Source organism: Rhincodon typus, chromosome 23, assembly GCF_021869965.1.
Source record: "Rhincodon typus isolate 14 chromosome 23, sRhiTyp1.1, whole genome shotgun sequence".
NCBI lineage: Eukaryota > Metazoa > Chordata > Chondrichthyes > Orectolobiformes > Rhincodontidae > Rhincodon > Rhincodon typus.
In genome coordinates, this window is record NC_063354.1 from 6,187,801 (window position 1) to 6,207,049 (window position 19,249).

General features: G+C 40.6%; 1 protein-coding gene across 1 annotated transcript in view; it reads left to right on the forward strand.

Moving 5' to 3' along the window:
• The first annotated feature begins 2,379 nt into the window (after nt 1-2,379).
• LOC125485873 (nucleosome-remodeling factor subunit BPTF-like) overlaps nt 2,380-19,249 on the forward strand; it is a 76,376-nt gene continuing 59,506 nt past the window's right edge. The window contains exons 1-2 of the mRNA XM_048610993.1: nt 2,380-2,866; nt 15,796-16,621. Coding sequence (XP_048466950.1) covers nt 2,380-2,866; nt 15,796-16,621 — 1,313 coding nt within the window. The remainder of the gene's footprint in view (nt 2,867-15,795; nt 16,622-19,249) is intronic.

Below are 19,249 nucleotides of genomic sequence, written 5' to 3' on the forward strand. Positions count from 1 at the left end.
CCAGCCGAGCACGTTATTTGCAAAAACAAACTCTCAAACATTCAGAAAAAAAATTAAAAAGTTATTTGCATTGCGCGAAAAACAATTTTCTTTTGCATTTTACTCGTTCATACGTGATATAAGCAACAGCGTTGTCATGGTCATAGAGTCTACAGCACAGAACAAGACTATTCGACACATCTTGTCTGTGTCCGTCAAAAACAAACACCTAACTACTCTAATCCCATTTTTCAGCTCACGGCCCATAGCACTGCATGCCTTGCCATCGCAAATGCACATCTAAAGCCTTCTTAAATGTTAAGAGTTTCTGCCTCTACCACACTGATAAGCATTGAGCTCTACATTCCTTCAGTTTTCTGTGTGAAAAAGATTTTCCTCACATCTCTAAATCTTCTACCCCTTAGCTCAGATCTATGCCCCTTCTTCATTGATCCCTTCATTAAGGGGAAAGGTCTCTTCCTGAATACTCTTATGTCCCTCATAATTTTATAAATCTCAATCAGGTCCACGCTCATTCTCCTTGCTCTTATCTTATTGAATTTTTTAAGGTATTTTTGATATACATATATATGACTGTATTTTGGGTATTTCCAAGGCTTTGTTAAATACACAACTTTACCATTTTTATTTTGCATTTAAATCATTTGTGTTAAATGGCATAAGACTACATTGCTTTTGCTTGCATTTTGCAAGGTTTTGTTAAACATTAGATTTTACAAATTTTTTCATGAATATATAAATTTGCAGGTATCCATTTGTAAAACTTCTTTGAAAATTCATTTCACTAGTTAAATATAAAACATTGCATTAATAAAAATATATTCAGCAGGTTTGGCAGCATCTGTGGAGAGAAAATCTGAGTTAACATTCAAGTTGAATCTAACTACCAGAATCCACAGTATTTTGCTTTTATAATAGGTTTTTCTTCCTTCACTTCTTACAAATCTGTTAGATATATAACACATAAACATTGCAGTATTTTTCTTTTGCTTAAAAATCCCTTACCTATATAAAACATTTTTGTTCTTTTTTATGAGCTTTAGTTGATATATAACAAAACAGAAATTGCTGGAAAAACTCAGAAGGGTCGACTGAAAACTTGAATTCTGATTTCTCTCCACAGATGCTGCCAGACCTGCTGAGCTTTTCCAGCAATTTCTGTTTTAGTTTCTGATTTACAGCATCTGAAGTTTTTTTTCCTTAGTTTATATATATTTGTCTTTCAACTTTTACAAATTTATATTAGATCAAATGTTGGATTTGTTTTTATGAGTTTTTGCTTATGTGTATTTTCTTTTACATTCTATAAGTTTGTTATATATACGAACAGAAGTAGGTCAACTAAGTGTTCCACCACTCATTTAAAGGTTGTGGTTGATCATTTAACTCCACATCCCTTTACTCCATGGTACAGTATGGAGCCAAAATCCACAAAAGACCACAGCCATATCTATGCAATAGGGAGAATTAGCTTGGGGGTAACCACCTGAAAGTGCAGAATGAGAAGCCAAGTCTCCATGACCTTCATCCAGTGTTGGGATTGAACCTCTACTGGTGACTTTATTCTGCACCACATTTTAATGTACAAAATGTTGCATTTCTATCTTGTTTTACGTTCCCACGTTTTGCTGATAGATTTTTCTTTCACAATTTACAACTGTGTAAGATATGCAATGTATAAAACATTGTATTGTTTTTCTTCTGTTGCATTTTCCCACTGTTTGCTTATATTTTGTATCGCATTCAACAAATTTCTGTTAGATACACCACAACAGAAGCATTGCACTTTTTTGGGTAATGAGCCGTTGTGTTTTTTTTCTTATAAATATATATAGGCTTTGGCATTTTACAAATTGATGTTTGCAGTAAAAAAAATTGCTGGTTGTGTTTTGCGAGCTTGGGTGTGGGATTGTGACAGGGCCGGAGTTCCGGGGTTGCTGCTCGTGCCAGGTCCCGGGAGGCGGCGCGCGCGAGGTGCTGGTGGCGGTGAAGAGTGGGGGGGGGGGGGGGAATCACGTGACCAGTTGACTGGTTGACAAAAATGGCGGCGATCCCCGAATACAACATGGATGCCGGAAGGTTGGAGTGAAGCAGGGGGCGACGGACGAGAAGGAGGAGGAGGGGGAATAGAGAGAGGGGGTAAAAAAGGGAAAACAAAATAACAATAAACACCTCGAGGCTCGGCGCCTCCCGCCCGGCATCTGCGGAAAAGGGAGGCGGGAAAGAGAGTCTCTGAAAATAATAATAATAATAAATCCAAATCTTTCTTTGCCCCTTTGGGGTGGGAGGGTTGAGGTGGTTTTGAGGGGAAGGTGAAGGAGGCAAAGGGGGGGTTAAAATAAAGTGAGGCGGAGCTGGAGGGGGGGGGGGGGAATCACCATGAGAGGAAGGCGAGGTAGGCCGCCCAAGACGCTCGATGCTTCGCCGGCGGGAGGTGGCGGGGGACCGGCCGGCAGTCTGAGGTACCGGGCCACCGGGGTCGGCAGAGGCAGAGGGGCAGACCGGAGGCTGAATCACGCCGAAGCTGGCGGTAGAGGGAGCCGGACCTCGAGAGGCGGCAAGGCGGGGAACCGGGGCAGGGCCAAGGCCGCGGCTCAGCAGCAACGGCAAGGCAGCCGCTCCCGCAGGCTGACCGTCAACAAAGTCATCTACGACGACCACGAGAGTGAGGAGGAAGATGAGAGTCTGGTGTCCGAGGAAGACGACGACGACGACGAGGACGAGCGGGAGAACGACGACGAGGACGAGCAAGATTCGGATTACCACCAGGCCACCGAGGAGGAGGAAGAGGACGACGAGGACGACGATGCTAGTTATTGCACAGAGAGCAGCTTTAGGAGTCACAGCACTTACAGCAGTACTCCAGGTAATGCTTCCAACATCACCAGAATCCCGTCCCTTTTTATGTTAAAGAATGTATTGTTCGATGACACCTATATGACATGTTTGGTTGCACTGTTTGGAGATCCTAGTTTGTCAGATAATTACATATGCAAGATTCATCAAACTCTTTCTGCATCCGTGCATGCAACAGTTGCCATGAAATGACATTTGCGAAATGCGACTTAACTGTTAGGAAACGTAATCTGACCTAAACTGTCATGATGATCCAGAGTTGCGTTAGTTGAATCGCGCGGAGTAGTTTGTTGCAGTGTTGCTGAATGGTTGGGATGTGTCTAAACTGTACACACAAACTGTTGCTCATCCTGCTAATGAGTTGATTGTGGGCTTGGGGAAGAACCTCGGTGACAACTCGGCAGTCCAATTGCTTTTGACATCAGGGAAGCAGTTTTAAATCTGGTGCTATTTTTAAATTTTAAAATAAATCTGTTTATTTGGTCAGTTATTTTAATATGGGAAAATCATGAAAAGAATGAAAATGTAAAACTGGGAATTTGAAACAAAATAATTGGAAACTCCAACAATAACTCAGTCTTAGTAATAAACTATTTTGTTTTACCTGGAAAGAAACAGAAAAGTTTCAAGTCAAGATCCAGTCATCAGGACAGTTTAATCGTTCTTAGGAAATAAGAAAACACAGGCATTCTCTGGTTTATATTAGATTTCATAATTTTTAACAACTGTGATTTTTAAAATTGTCAGAGAGTTAAAAAGTCCTATGCTTTGGAAAGTAATTGATAGAGTACACAAAATATTTATCACTCTCTTGTTATCAGAATTAGATGTTCACTTTGTCTGTAAATTTGAAGACCAGTTTATTTTCAAATATTTAACATTATACTTGTTAACAATCCTGCCAAGCTTTAATTTCCTTGCCATTTGGAAAGGTTAAACTATCTTTGATTCTTAAAATCTTGTATTGTCAGTGATGTGAAAGATGAGCAAGGATGTAGGCTCTCCCTGAGAATCAAATTGACACCAACTGTCATTTTAGCTTTTGAGCAACTTATGACACGCCTCCATCACATTGAGAGATGGGAATTGGACCTTGATCTTCTGACCCAACCATAATTTTAGGTGAGGTAGCCATGTATCACAATTACTCATGAAAATAATGGTTGATTAATTTTGATGTGTCCAACACTTTTAATAGAAGGCTGTATATTTAGATTATGGATCTTCCTCCCGTTCTGCATGCCAGTACCTCTTTTAGGTTCTAGTTCTTGCCTGTGGTGGTCATAGCGGCTTCAATTCTTTTGACCGCCTTCCATGCTTCATGTGCTTGCACATGGTGTACACTATTCTGGTTGTATTTAATCCCAGGCTAACTTTCCTCTCCCTCAGTAGGGCAATTTGAAAAATTGAGCATTCTGCCTCTGGGGTATTTCCTGACTGTTTATGCTGAAACCAACATCCCTGTTGTTATCACCTCAAGAATATTTGTTTAATGTTCCCATTCCTGGCATATCTGCTTCACAGACAGTAGTCCATTCAGAACTCAACCTAGGACCTCTCCAGTAGTATTCTACATATCCATTGCCAGTTTCCTTAAACGTGTAATTTCGGCATCCACCACATTAAAACAGTTAAGTACATTTGAAGTTAAATCTCATCTACATGTAAGCAACCCTCTCCAGTTGAGTCTCCATTGTGGCCTGTGGATCTTCAACATTTCATTACATTGTCCACGAGCTTTCTGTCACACCTCTACCAGCCATTACTTTAATCACAATGTCCCAGATCTTTGGAACTCACTTGGAAACGTTGTTACACTTTTGCCTTCCTTCAAAAACCTATGTTATTTTCTCCTTACAACCTACTCTGTCTCTGTCTTTACCTCTACCACCCCTATCACAATGCACAGGCTTCTTGATTCTGTTGCATCATTTGTAAAATACATAATTTTTCTAAGGGAAATTTGAAATGAAAATGCAGCCATTAGAGTAGTGATAATTTGCTTTATAACAAGCAAAAAAGTTGCTCTAAATTTCTTTAAAGGGCCATGTGCCAAATCACTCCAAATCAAAATTTTATTTACGTGTATTTGTGGTAAGTACTGATCAATTAATGTTGTTCCTCTTATTTTGTACCTGCTTATGGATGTCTTGACAAATATTTTGGTTCATGATGTAGGTTGAGACTGTCCCTCTAATAATGATATTTGTAAGTGAAATGTCAAACACTAAAAAGTGAATTAAATGCCCAAAGTTGCGTTCTTCAGTGGACTTAAAACACATCAGAAATGCAGTCTGAATGGGCAACCAGTTTATTAACACATTTTTTTTCCTGAAAAGTCATGGAAACTGGAGTAGGCCATTCAATTAGATTATTTCTGATTTGTGATTTGGTTCCACATCTTTATCATGCTCTATCTGAACCACATGCTTATAAGCCAAATGCTCATCATTTGACCTGACAATGGTGTGTGCGCATAATGTCTTGTAAAAATTGGATTTGAGTACAGTTAACAGTGGAAAAGTAATTACATAGTGCAGCCCAGCAGGAGGCCATTTGGCCTATTCACTCTGCTTCTTTTGGAGATTAATCCGGTTGGGTCCCCTGTTTCACTCAGTGTCTCATTTTCTTTCCTCCTCCCCACCCAAAATGCAATCTTCCCCTATTTCTGTGCAAGTTTTTGTCACCATCAAATCTTCTTCAATTACCGTTTGTAGGCTATTGTTTATTCTGTATCCACTACCCAGTGAGGTATCTCGTCTTTTCATGTAACTAATCCCTCATCCCTGAAGCTATTCTAGTAAATTGCTCTGTACCCTCTCCGAAGCTTTCATGTTCTCTCTAATGTATGGAGTCCAGATTTCTGTGCATTGCTCCAGCTGGGGCTGAGGTAGTCTTTTACATATGTTTAGCATAACCTCTTTTCTTTTCTACTCTGTCTTGAATTAAAAGAAAACAATCCCTTATGCTTTATTAATGATGTCGTTCACCTGTCTTATAACTTTCTAAAAATTTGTACCCAATGTAATGGACTTTAGTAATGCTTTTGACATCAGGGTAGTCATGAAGGGTGAGGTTGCATGAGATCCAGGGAGAGCTAGCTAATTTAGTTCAACATTGGCTGAATGGTAGGAAGCAGAGAGTGATGGTTGAAGGTTGTTTCTTGGACAGGAGGCCTGTGACTAGTGGTGTACTACAGGTCGATGCTGGGAACTTTGTTATTTACATAAATGACCTTGATGTGAATGTGCAAGGCATGATTAGTTAGTTTGCAGATGATACAAAATTAGGAGGTATCATTGATAGCGAAGAAGGTTATCAAAAATTACAGAGGGATCTTGATCAGATGGGGAAGTGGGCTGAGGATTGCCACATGTAGTTCAATACAGATAAGTGTGTGGTGTTGCACTTTGGAAAGTCAGGACTTATACAGTAAATGGTAAGATCCTGAGGAGTGTTGTAGAATAGAGGGACCTAGGAGTACAAGTACATAGATTGTTGAAAGCAGCATCATTGGTGGACAGGGTGGTGAAGAAGGGATTTAGCATGCTGGCTTTCATCAGTTGAGGCATTGGGTATCGGAGTTGCGACGTAATCTTACGTTTGTGTAAGTCGTTGGTGAGGCTGTACTTGGAGTACTGTGTATAGTTTTGGTCACCCTGTTATAGGAAAGACATAGTTAAACTGGTCAGTGTGCAAAGAAGATTTATGAGGATGTTGCCAGGACTAGTAGGCCTGAGTTATAGGGAGAGGTTCACCAGGATAGGACTTTATTCCTTGGAATGTAGGAGAATGAGGGGTGACCTTTATTGAGGTGTATAAAATCATGAGGGACATAGATAGGATGAATGCATAGTCTTTTTCTGAGGGATGGAGAATTGAAAACTGGAGGGCATAGGTTTAAAGTGAGAGGGGGAAGATTTAAGAAGGACCTGAGGGGTAACTTCTTCATGCAGAGAGTGGTGCATATATGGAATGGGCTGTCAGAGAAAGTGGTTGAGGCAGTTTCAATAGCAACATCTAAAAAACATTTGGATAGGTACATGGATGGGAAGGGTTTAGAGGGATATGGATCAAATGCGGGCAATTAGAACTAGCTGATTGGGCACCTTTGTCAGCATGGACCAGTTTGGGCCAAAGGGCCTGTTTTCATGCTGTAATGCTCTATGACTGTATGACTCTAGTGCTTTCACTGTAAGTAGCAGTTGCGTTTCAACAACTCAGGACATTTTAGGGGTCTTTAGTACCGTATCCACAAGTGTCAATACTTTCTATCATCTTGTTTCAGTTTGGTTGCACTGCACTTGAGACACACTTCAATGATTCAATTTAAAATAGCATCCCATGATCAATTAAGCAAAGTATTTAACAATATTTATTGGATCTGGATTTTCATCCTTCCTTCAAAAAAACTTTCAAATATTTCTTCATCACCTAACTCCTCCTTCTCATAGCATGCTGCTTTTAAGTGCATAACATTTAGTTGAATTAATAGCTATGTTCTCACTGAGCAATTTTCCAATTGTTTAGCAGATTTATGATACAAATAATCTTAAATTCCTATTGCATAATTATTGTATGTTATATACGTGCAAGTTTTTTTGAAGTAATGCAAGATGTGAGCTATTGACTAGTATGTTTCTGTGCAGTAACTTGTGTTATCAGCTGTAAACGCTGGCATCGTAGAAGTGAGAAGCAAGGGCAACAGAATCTGCGCTTCTGTGCCTCATTGGGGACAGATGTTTAGTATTGACATGTTCATGCAATAATGACGAGAACAAAAAATCTGACAGGAAAATGTTGAAATCGGTTGAGGGGGAGTAAGACAATGGTACTTGCCAATCAACATGTATACTGATTTAACTTTGAATCAGTTATTGTAACAAAATCCTGGGAGTGCAAATATGATTAGATGACCTAAAATGTATTCTTTGCCGGATAAGGAACGCATTTATGGATTGGCTAGTGTTATGTGACCATACTGAGATAACAAGGAGTCTGTTTTTAAAAAGTAGTGTATTTTTAAAGAAAGTCATTTAGTTTGTCAAATTTAAATCTTTGTTTTCCTAAGATTTTGTTCTTGGGTCAATTTACAGTGAACTTGTTCTGATTTTCACAGTTACCAATCAGGCAGTATAATTACATGAAAAAAATGACCTTTTTCTTATACCAACCTAGATCACTATCTTAGTATTTTGCTCTATTTCATTTTTACTTAATATTCTGCTTTCTAGCCAATGGCCCGTTAGTTTTGCTACTGCAATTCCGAGTGGAAATTTTGTCTTAAGAAACAGAATCTTAGACCATTGCTTAATGATGCTAATGAACCACGCATGAGTACACATCTGCTGCAATGATACTCTAATTCTGAAAATTGAAAGACAATGGAAAGTTTGAAACTATTCGTTAAGTAAATGTTTACAAATGCAAAGAAAGATTAATTTAATGGTGTGTGGAAGCTATTTTAATTACACTTGTGTTAGCTGAACCTTGTACTAAAAAGACATGTCTTTGTCGGGACTTGTGTCATTGGTATGAGTTTGCAGTGGCCTGTAGTATTCCCATATTCTGCTCTCTGGAGTTAATTTTTAGTTTTCTATCACCATGCTTCTGAGTTTTTTTTCTGTAGATCTGATATTTTATTCACTTTTTATTTAGATATTGAGATGGGACAATTTTGACCAGAATTGAAATTGGATGAGTTACATTGTTGATAGCACTAACAAGATTCATGGATGCCTAATAAAGTAACTAAACAGTTAATTTATTGTGGTTGTGCTAGTTGAGAAATAGTTGGCAAGGGCACAGAGAGAACTCCCTACATTTGGAATTGTCCCAAAGAATCTTTCACATGCACCTGAACGGATAGCTGGTGCTCAAACATAACATCGCCTGTGAAATATGTCACCCTTAACACCAAAGTCGTCTTTAATGTTACTCTGAAGGATCTGTCCTCATGATGTACTCTGTTCTGTACTTGTGCTTCCAGCACCTGTGCCTTATGAGGGAGCAACATATCTTGTCAGTTAGTCATTTTCAAGTTTCTGAATTACACCATCTGTAAATTCATATAACTGATTGTGACATTTTTCTCAGTTAGCTATAAATATAACAAAATACAAGTAGGGAACAACATCTACCTTCTTATGAGCATTGCCATTAGTCATGCATTGAACAAAGCAGGAGAGCCAACCTATCTGATCTTATTTCCAAGCAACCTCAGGGCAGTATAATCAGAAAATGACATACACGAGAGTGGCCAGCTAAATTAAGAATGTGCTGCCTTGATTGTTTTGTTGAGGATGTGATTTTTTAAAAATGTTCTTCTGTTACTAACTGGTTTACCAGATGGCTTGTTCCCGGGCTTTCACTTGTAGCTACATGAAGCTGGTCAGCAGCAGGTTAAAATCTTGAACAAACCTAACAATTATCAGTTGATTCTTTAAACACTTTTTTGTATCTTTGTCGCATTGTGATTTAGCCTTGTTTATTTGGACTTCAGTAAAGCCTTTGACAAAATTCCGCATGGTAGACTAATTAGTAAAGTTAGATCACGTGGGATTCAAGGTGAGTTTGCAAAGGATACAGAGGGTGGTGGTGGAGCATTGTTTTTCCAAACTGGAGGCCTGTGACCGGCAGTGTCCTGCAGGGGTTGCAGCTGGTCTGCTTTTGTCTGCCCCTTATATAAATGATTTGGATGAGAACATAGGAGGCATGGTTAGTTAAGTTTGTGGGTGACACCAAATTCACCCAGTCTGCACATCGCTGGACACCTTGGTGCAACTTAGCGTGGCCAATTGACCTAACCTGCATATCTTTGGACTGTGGGAGGAAACCAGAGCACCAGATGGAAACCCGTGCAGACGCAGGGACCATGTGCAAACTCCACACTGTCACCCAAGGCTGGAATTGAACCTGAATCCCTGGCACTAAGACAGCAGTACTAACCACTGAGCCACCATGCTGCTCGAAAGCACAGTATGATTTTTGCTCAGTCTTGTATGTCCATGGTGAAATATGGTTAGTCATTTTTTTAGATACCCTTTGCTGAATTAAGGATTCATTTGTGGAAAAATGGTGAATAGTGTTTGTTTATTTTGTCCCCCATTTTTAATTCACCTGCTGTCCAATTGTAGGACTGAAAATCCCTTTTGTCATGCCTCAGTCACTGCCATTGGATCTTCCTGTTCTGTAATAACGTGATTTTGTTTTGATTTCTTTGACAGAAGAACATCTTACTCAAAAACTGTTTACCCTGAGATCAGGGATTTAATGTATATGGAGCATATTGGGACTAGACAAGTATATTATCATCCTGGTATAAGGTTAAGTGAAGGGCATGTAACTTACTGATATTTTGTTATGAAACAGTTAATAGAAAATCTGGAATTGTATAAATTGCTTTGAATGTCATACTTTAGTTGATGGCATAGATCACAGAAAAATCCAAGTACAAGGACTGCATCAGCTAGTGGGCAGGAAGTAGTCTTCTTTTGAAATTTTCTTTAGTTTGTGCTGGCCGACACTAAACAATTCCCTTTAGGAAAGGAAACTGTCATCCATAGCTGGTCTGGGACACGTGATTCCAGACCCACAGCAATGTGGTTTATTCTTAACTGCCCTCTGGGCAATTAGGGATGGGCAATAAATGCTGCCCTAGCCAGCGATGCCCTCATCCCATGAATGAATTTAAAAAAAACAGCAGAAGGAAAAACCGAATCATTCCACCCACCTGCCTCTCCAAACACCATCAGCCCTACCTGTGACAAGTCCAGGCTGCTCGGTCACTTCAGGACTTGCAATTCCAGTTTGGAAGAAATTTGTCCTCAGTTTCAAGGGTCTGCCTAAGAAGAACATAAGAACTTTGGACAGGGCTAGGCAATTCAACCCTTCAAGCCTGCTTTGCCATTTGATGTGATCAGGCTGATCTCATCTCAAAGTCAACTCCAGTTCCCTGCCTGCTCTCCATAACCTTTCAACCTATTACTAATTGGAAATCTGTCTATCTCCTCCTTAAATTCAGTGTCCCAGCACATTCAGGAATAGCAAATTCCACAGTTTCATACTCCTTTTGAGAGAAATAATTTCTCCTCATCTGTGTTTTAAATCTGCTACGCTGAACATAAAAATATGACCTGTTATTCCGGATTATCCCTAGGTTCTAGAAGAAGTAAGAGTATGGTGAATCATTTGACTTGATGGGTATGCGGTAGTTTAGTTAAAAAGGGTCAATTGCTCATTGTGGAAGAGAATTTTGAGAAGGCGTGGTTAGTGCTGTTGTGTAATCATGCCAGCTGATTCCACAATAGTATTGGATAATGTAAAGGAGTCGGTCACACTGGCTGTGCAGTGCGCATAACATGATAGTAGCTTAAACAGAATGGAGTTTATCTTTGTTTTATTAAGAGTTGAGTAGAAGAGCATGGAGGCCCTTAGGTGAACTGTATTGTGCTGCTGGCTAACAAAAAACAATCCAAGACAGTAATAATGGAGAATAATGCTTCTGCATGTCAGATTGCATCTGAGAAAATCTAGGTATAAAGTCTCCTGTTGTGTCCATCAGTTATTAATTTTATATTGCATAGATATATGTAATTCCTAAAAAAATAATCTTTGTGTACAAACAGAAGATACTAAAACAATTCTGTACAGTCTTTGCCAGAGGAAAAATAGAAACGCATTGGAATTTGACATTCTTCAGGGCTTCCCTGCACTTGCAAACAAAGGTCCTGCATGAGTAGATAATACACTATTTACATGCCTTTTGAGACAACGAAAGGGTCTGATGACTGAACAGACCCTCGTTATACTTTGGCAGAAGGACCTTATGCAGTAGTTTTTCTTCACTGCGCCTTGGCAGCAGTTGCTCCCAGCTTTAGTGCATTCCTGAACAAGTAGTCCAGTCCCAGTCTGCAACACTCACTCAAAGTCAACTCTTTACACTGGAGGACCAAACGGTTTCTTTCACAGAGTTGATGGTCCTCCACGCACAGTTAATGTTTCTGTTGGTGTGCATCCTGGGGCAGCAAGGCAGCTCAGTGCTTAGCTCTGTTGCCTCACAGTGCTAGGGACCTGGGTTCAATTGTGCAACTGTTCAACTGTGCAAACTCCACACACACATTATCCCTGTGTCTGCGTGGGTTTCCTCCCACAGTCCAAAGATGTGCAGGTTAGGTGGATTGGCCATGCTAGATTGCCCATAGTGTCTGAGGATGTGTAGGTCAGGTGGATTGGCTGTGGGGGTTGCAGGGATAGGGTAGGGGAGTGAGCCTGGATGGGATGCTCCTCAGAGAGTTGGTGTGGATTTGTTGGGCTGAATGGCCTGTTTCACGCCATAGGAATTCTGTTCTATTTTATGAACAGCCCGTAGAGCACAGAGTCCTGCTTTGCGGAGCTGCTTGGGATGAATGTTGACAAAAACCACTGCATCTCTGTCTCCGGATCTTCTTAGCAAAGCCACATTCCAGAAGGAGATGTATGACAGTCTCTTCCCTCCCGCAGTCTCTTCAAGTGCAGCACGTGGTGGTGGAGAGTGTCCAAGTGTACGTGAAAGGTCTAACAGGTGATGCTCTTCTTACTACCAGCCAAGCTATGTCTTGGTGCTTGTTGGAAAATTCTGGCAATGATGCGTTCTGCCAAATGACTGACAGTTTACTCAAGGAACAACTCTATAAGATCTCTCCTTTTCCTGCAGGTTCTGGAGCATGTTATGTGTAGACTACTGCTTGATGAACTTGGGTCCAAGGTATTTTCCTTTGTAAATTTTTCCATTGGGAACAGACCAACTGTTTTGGAGTGTTCTGGTGCTGTGAGGCCAGACCCATCTTTCAGGTTAGGTAACTGCCCCTTTACCTCCCCAGTCAAGCCCCACAGAGCTGAATACAGCTTGGCCAGTAAGCTACCACTTCCAGTAGTTTTATTCTTCTCAAAGGACTTGAGACCTTGGTCAGCTCATACAGAGGTGGCAGCTGGTTCAGCCTCTCCCGTGTGCTGTTGTCGAAGACCTGTGATAGATGACAGCAATGAATGGGAGGACATACTGCCTGTGGACTTTGTGTCATACAGTCTGGCATAAAGGGATTTGCTGATCTTCTGGATGTTAGACTGAGATGATGTTACCGAGCTATCTTCTGCCTTCAGGCCGTTCATTGCAGAGCTCCCCCTGTACTCCGTCTGGAAGAAGAAACATTGGCATGACTTATTTCATTCCCTGGAGTGGACCTTGGACCAAAGATTATCTTGGAGATCTCGAAGACAAAGAGTGAGGCTTGCTGGCTGTTCACCTCCTGGAGATCTTCTTTGATGTCAACCCCCTTTGTCTGCAGCAGGAATAAGGTCTGCATACATTTATGGAGTTTAGGCAGGTTACCTCATCTTTTGCCTTCTGAAAACCTTTGAGGATGAAGAACCTCTTATGTTCCTGTTGACTGTTTCCCACCAGTCTGTTGGAGACTCAAGGAGGGGTTTCACGGTTCCCCAAACTGTGTAATCCCTTTTGAGTTCCTCAGTGTGTCCTGGGGTCAACAGTTTCACATTCCACTTCGACGTTCCCTTGCTGGTCTGCTGGTTGTCCTGTAGGTCACAGTCAGCTAGCAGGAGGCAGTGGTCAAAGAAGAACACCAGCTTTACTGCGGTGGCTATGATCAAGAATGCTCGGGACTCAGACAGGAAACCTAACCTTGAGTGGATTTACTTGCCTGGCTGTGACCAGGTGTATCAACACTGTGCTCTGCCTGCAGGGGGCTGCTGACGACGTCGTGCAGCTTGGTGTCTTTTACCACTTCCATCAGAAATCTGAATGTGGTGTCTAGTTTGCTGTCAGCCCCTCTAGATCTTCCAGCCACATTGATGATGCAGTTGACGTTTCTGGCCAGAATAAACGACCTGGACTTTGCTAGTAGCAATGGGAGCTGCTAAAGGACAGCCAGCTGCTCGTACTTTATCAGTGGGGCGTACGTGTTAATTAGTCTCAGCGACGAGTTTCTGTACATAACATCAGCTCTGCGAAGGTGCAGCCCACCACCACCTTAACTTCGGAGATGGGAATTTGCTTCCTTGCAGTATAATACCCAGGCCAGAAGAACGGCAATTGCTCCCCCTTTCTGGACCAAATCGAAGGCCTGTCTGCCCATAAGCTCAGTCGTTTTCCTGTGGCTGCTGAAGTGTGGTATCCCACATTCCTGCAGAAACAGGAAATCTGCTCTGACGTCCAGGTAAGCCAACCGGAGCCACATCGTGTCGTGGCTTTTATGCTGCACACATTTGTACTAGCAATTCTCAAACCCGTTTTAAGTTTCATCTGGATTACAATCGGGTGTTATCAGGGTGAAGACAAAGCCGAAAAAGTCCGGTTCTAAATCCAGCAGACCTGTTGTGCATCGCTCGTCGAATGCTCCAGTTGCCCAGAGCTATGGCATGTTTGTTATTAATTTATCTGCCTTATAGAGAAGGAAGGTTCAAAGTTTAGGGTTCAATTGGCCGCGAGTTCGGAATCAAACTTGAGAGTGAAACAGTCACTTGTTACAAGAGACCACAGCAAATGATAGTACTTTCACAGTAAGTAACCAATCCTCTGTCTCCCTCACTCCTTTTCTCTTCCCTCTTTCCTTGTTTCCCCCCGCACCAACCATTCTTCTCCTTTTCTCACCTCCCCTTCATTTTTGAATAAGTTGGCTATTTGCCATTCTAATGGTAGGTTCCCCAAATCTGGGAAAGTATGGAAAATTTAAAAACAAGCCATCAACTGTCTCAAACACATCTTTTAAGCTCTTGGTTGAAGTCCATCAGGATCTGGCCCTCGTCAGCCTGCAGTACCACATCCCTGGTGATAGAATTTTTTAAAATTACATTCTCTCATCCACTTCCTGATGTGTACTATTCCTGAGATGTTACTTACGTCCTCTGCAGTAAAGAATGATTCAAGATATTTGCTCAAATTTGCAAATATCAGTATGGTGATGTACTAAAATTTTCCTGCCCATATCCTGTTCCATACTAAGGTTAGTTTACTTAGCATATCTGTTTGCTGACTTACATTGCCTTCCAGTTCACTTAAATTTAAAAGTCTGTTCAAATTCTTCAATACCCCTGTGTCTCCCTGTCTCAATGACCATATCCAGCTTTACGACCCTCTGAGAACTTTATATTCCTCCCCTCTGTTCATCGTTCACCTTTCTATATATGCCATGTTTTCAGTCAACTCTAGACTCTGGAATTCCTTCTCTAAGTCTCTCTGCTTTTTCATCTCTTATCCTTTAAGATTCCCTCAAAAAAACTAACTTAAGTTTTTGTCACCTCTCCTACTCGCTGCATCTTTAGGATTAATAACAAAAACAAAGTTGCTGGAAAAGCTCATCAGGTCTGGCAGCATCTGTGAAGAAAAAAAACAGTTAACGTTTTGGGTCCGGTGACCCTTCCTCAGAAGGCTTTTGTTTTAGGATTAATGTTAGCTTGCATTTGATTTGGGCTTCTATGAAGTAGTTTGTTTTTCTATATCAAAAATGCTTTTCAGCTGCTAGTGTTATTTTAAAATAGAATAAAATTCCTATGTGGAGGTAGGTGTGCTCCAGAAACACACTGTTTGGCCTGGACAACAATTTCCTGTTGTGCAATATATATTTTATATTATGTTTTTAGCAACTCTTCTTCCAATTTTATCAGCTGACTGTGTGGTAGGCAAATGATTCTACTGTCCTTTCTACAAGAAAATGAAGTTGCTTACTGTTCTGACGCTGGTACGTTCACATTTCCGTATTTTGAACCCTCGATATGATAAATTAATAAACATATATCTATACATTATTACCCAGATATTTGGGGGAAAAGATTGGAGAAGCTAGATTAAAGATCTGTGCAATTGTAAGTAATTTTCTGTTGCTTGTTTGTGGTTGATCTAGAAAGTTACACAAATATTAACTTTTTCTGTTGCTGTATTTGTAGGGAGGCGAAGACAGACAAGGGTGCATCGGGCAAGATCGCCATTGTTTGAAGAAACAAATGTTGTTCCTCTTGATATTCCAAAATGTTCAGAAGACTTACTGGTCCCCAGTGAAGAGCTGTTGAGCATTATTGCTATTTATGAGGTGTTGAATAATTTTGGTGCAGTGTTGCGTCTTTCACCTTTCCGCTTTGAAGACTTCTGTGCTGCATTAGTTGGTCAGGAACAGTGCACATTAATTGCAGAAATGCACATTGCTTTGCTGAAAGCGATTTTGCGAGAAGAGGATTCTTCGAACACCACCTTTGGTCCTGCTGACTTAAAAGATAGCATCAATTCTACGTTGTACCTTATAGATGGGATGACATGGCCAGAACTGGTTCGGGCCTATTGTGAAAGTGACCGGGAATACCATCACGTATTACCCTATCAGGAAAAGGACGAATATCCTTATGGACCAATTGAAAACAAAATCAAAGTTCTTCAATTTTTAGTGGATCAGTTCCTTACAACGAACATTGCCCGTGAGGAATTGATGTCAGAGGGTGTGATCCAATATGACGACCACTGTCGGGTTTGTCACAAGCTTGGTGATCTGCTTTGCTGTGAAACCTGCTCAGCTGTGTACCATTTGGAATGTGTGAAACCACCACTTGAAGAAGTGCCAGAGGATGAGTGGCAGTGTGAGATCTGTGTGGCACACAAAGTTTGTGGCGTTTGTGATTGTGTGCCTGAAATCCAGAAAAATAAACCATATATTCGCCATGAGCCTATAGGATATGACAGACACAGACGGAAGTATTGGTTCCTGACTAGAAGGATTATAATGTAAGTATAATTTTATCTCAATAGAACTGGAGCTTATCTTGATGAAAAATACTCTTAGTAGACGTCAGAATAAAATCAACATAAGTGTTGACAAATCACATTTAGGTTTTTTTTAAAATGCTGATTTTTGATTTGTGTGCACCAGTCATCCTTTCAGGTTGTTGACCTTCATTATATTTCTGCGGGAATTTGTTTCTGTAATTGCAATATGTATTGTTCCCATTTTAATGCATTGGGTTGTGCAAATAATTACTCAATTTCAGATATTGATATTTTGTTAATCAAATGAAGGATAAGGAGAATATGTAACACCCTCTGTCAGTCGAAAGAATTATGGTGGTATGATATGATATCCTTCCAGGAGCATTGTCGAGCAGTTTCATATTGATTCTTGCGATTTTTTTTTTTCTTCTTGAATGCATAATCCATTGGGTTCAACCTCAAAAGCTGTAACATTGTTATAATTTTGTGTCAGGATTATTTTGAATAACTTTATTTTAGCATATATTCTCAAAACTAGCCACTTGTCTCCAAAGTTAAAATAAGCATCTGAAAGTTGAAAGTATAAAGTATATTTGGGTAGGTGATAGCCTAGTAGTATTATAATTGGACTATTAATTCGGAGACCCTATTAATGTTCTGGGACCTGCATTTGAATCCTGCCTTGGCAGATGGTGGAATTTGATTTCAATTAAGATCTGGAACTAAGAGTCTAATGGTGACCATGAATCCCTTGTCAATTGTCAGAAAACCCATTTGGAACACTAAATGTCCTTTTCAGCAAAGAAACTGACATCCTTTTCTGGTCTGGCTTACATGTGACTCCAGACCTGCAGCAATGTGGTTGGCTCTTTAATCGCCTTCTGGGATGGGCAATAAATACTAGCCCAGCCAATGCCACCCTCACCCTGTGAATGAGTTTTTTAAAAATAATAATAATTCCACTAATCTTAAAATTTAGTTTCTTGTGAAGCCAAAGGGGTGTTTTCTAATGACATTGCGTCTAACCTATTAAACTTGTTGACTCTGCACATCTTCAAAGCAATATGTTCAAATTCTAATATTCTTTAAAGAACATTCAATTCTCATCCACAGTTTTGTTGCAGCATTTTACCAAGGTTGTTTGCATGCATTCTGGTAGATCAAGTGGATCTGGTAAATTTGAAGAACAGGAAGTTGTGCTGTTTCAACCACTACCGTGGAAAACCATTGGCCTACGTTTTAAGGTCAACAGTGAGGCAATAACAGTCATTGCTGACCTCAGAAAGCTACACACAAAAGTCTAGTAATATTTATGGTATGGGCTTCCTTTTTTCCCCCGATTGCAGTTTAAGTCTGTTGTCAAGTTGAAGGGATTACTTGGCATGCAACAACAGTGATGTTGAGCAGCAGGCTAAACAGCCGATCACATTTGAAGTATTCTCTGAGCACAAAGGAAATTAAAGCACTGAGTGCTTTTATAGGTATTTCTTGGGCAGCAAAACAAACATTATTTCTTTTAAATAGAGTAGCTCCCTGAACTGAAAATTCAGCCTTTGCATCAATCCTGTAAATAGGGCTCAAGCCATTTGCTCACCCTGCAAGCGTGATGCAGAAATATAGCTCATCAAAGCAATCTGCCAAGATGCTGGCTATCCTGATTAGACCATCGTTTTGTGTCTATCATACAAACTTGCAAATGGGCCAAAGGCCACAACTTTCAGATGTCCATCTCAAATTACCTTGGAAAGGCAAAGTTTGAAAAATGTTGTGCTGTTACTGAATTGCCTGGCTGACTGGGGAGCCCAGTTCCCTGTTACTTTGTACATGGCAGTGCCTTGCCAATAGTCATGAGTACTAACCAAGAGGGCCCTTCTCTCCTTTAGTATCAGTTGTTATGAGTTTTCCATTTGCCATGCTTGTGTTTGTGCAGATGAGTGGAAGAGAAAGAACTTAGCATTTCTTTCTTTCAGCAATACTAAAATTTATGATTAGCTCAGATAGAAACTAAAATGAAGATTAAAAAATCTGCGAGCTTGGGGTGTTGAAGAAATGTAGTATCATTGACAACAGTGTCTGGATTTCTACATATGCTGACTTCTGGCATTGTTGCTTCCTTCAGTTCAGGAATAGCAGTGAATGCTGATAGTTTTTTCATTGTTATTACCATCTGAAAATGGACCCGATAACTGGATTTTTAGCTCCTTGCTTTTCGTATTATGCTGCTCACAAAGAATGGCTGTAAAAGCCGATGGGAGTAATTTGAAGTATTGAATCATAGAGATGTACAGCAGGGGAACATCCTTCTGTCCAATACCTCCGTGTTGATGAGATGTCCAAAATTAATCTAGTCCCAATTGCCAGTGTTTGGCCCATATCTCTCTATACCCTTCCAATTCACGTACTCGCCCAGATGCCTTTTAAATGTTTTATTTGTACCAGCCTCCTCCACCTCCCCGGCAGCTCATTTCATTCATTCACCACCCTCTGCATTAAAAAGTGGTCACTTGGGTCCCTTTTTAAATTTTTCCCTTCTCACCTTAAACCTTAAGACTCCCCTACCCTGGGAAAAAGACCTTGGCTATTCACCCTGTGCATGCCCCTTAGGATTTTATAAACCTCTATATGGTCACCCCTTGGCTTCCGATG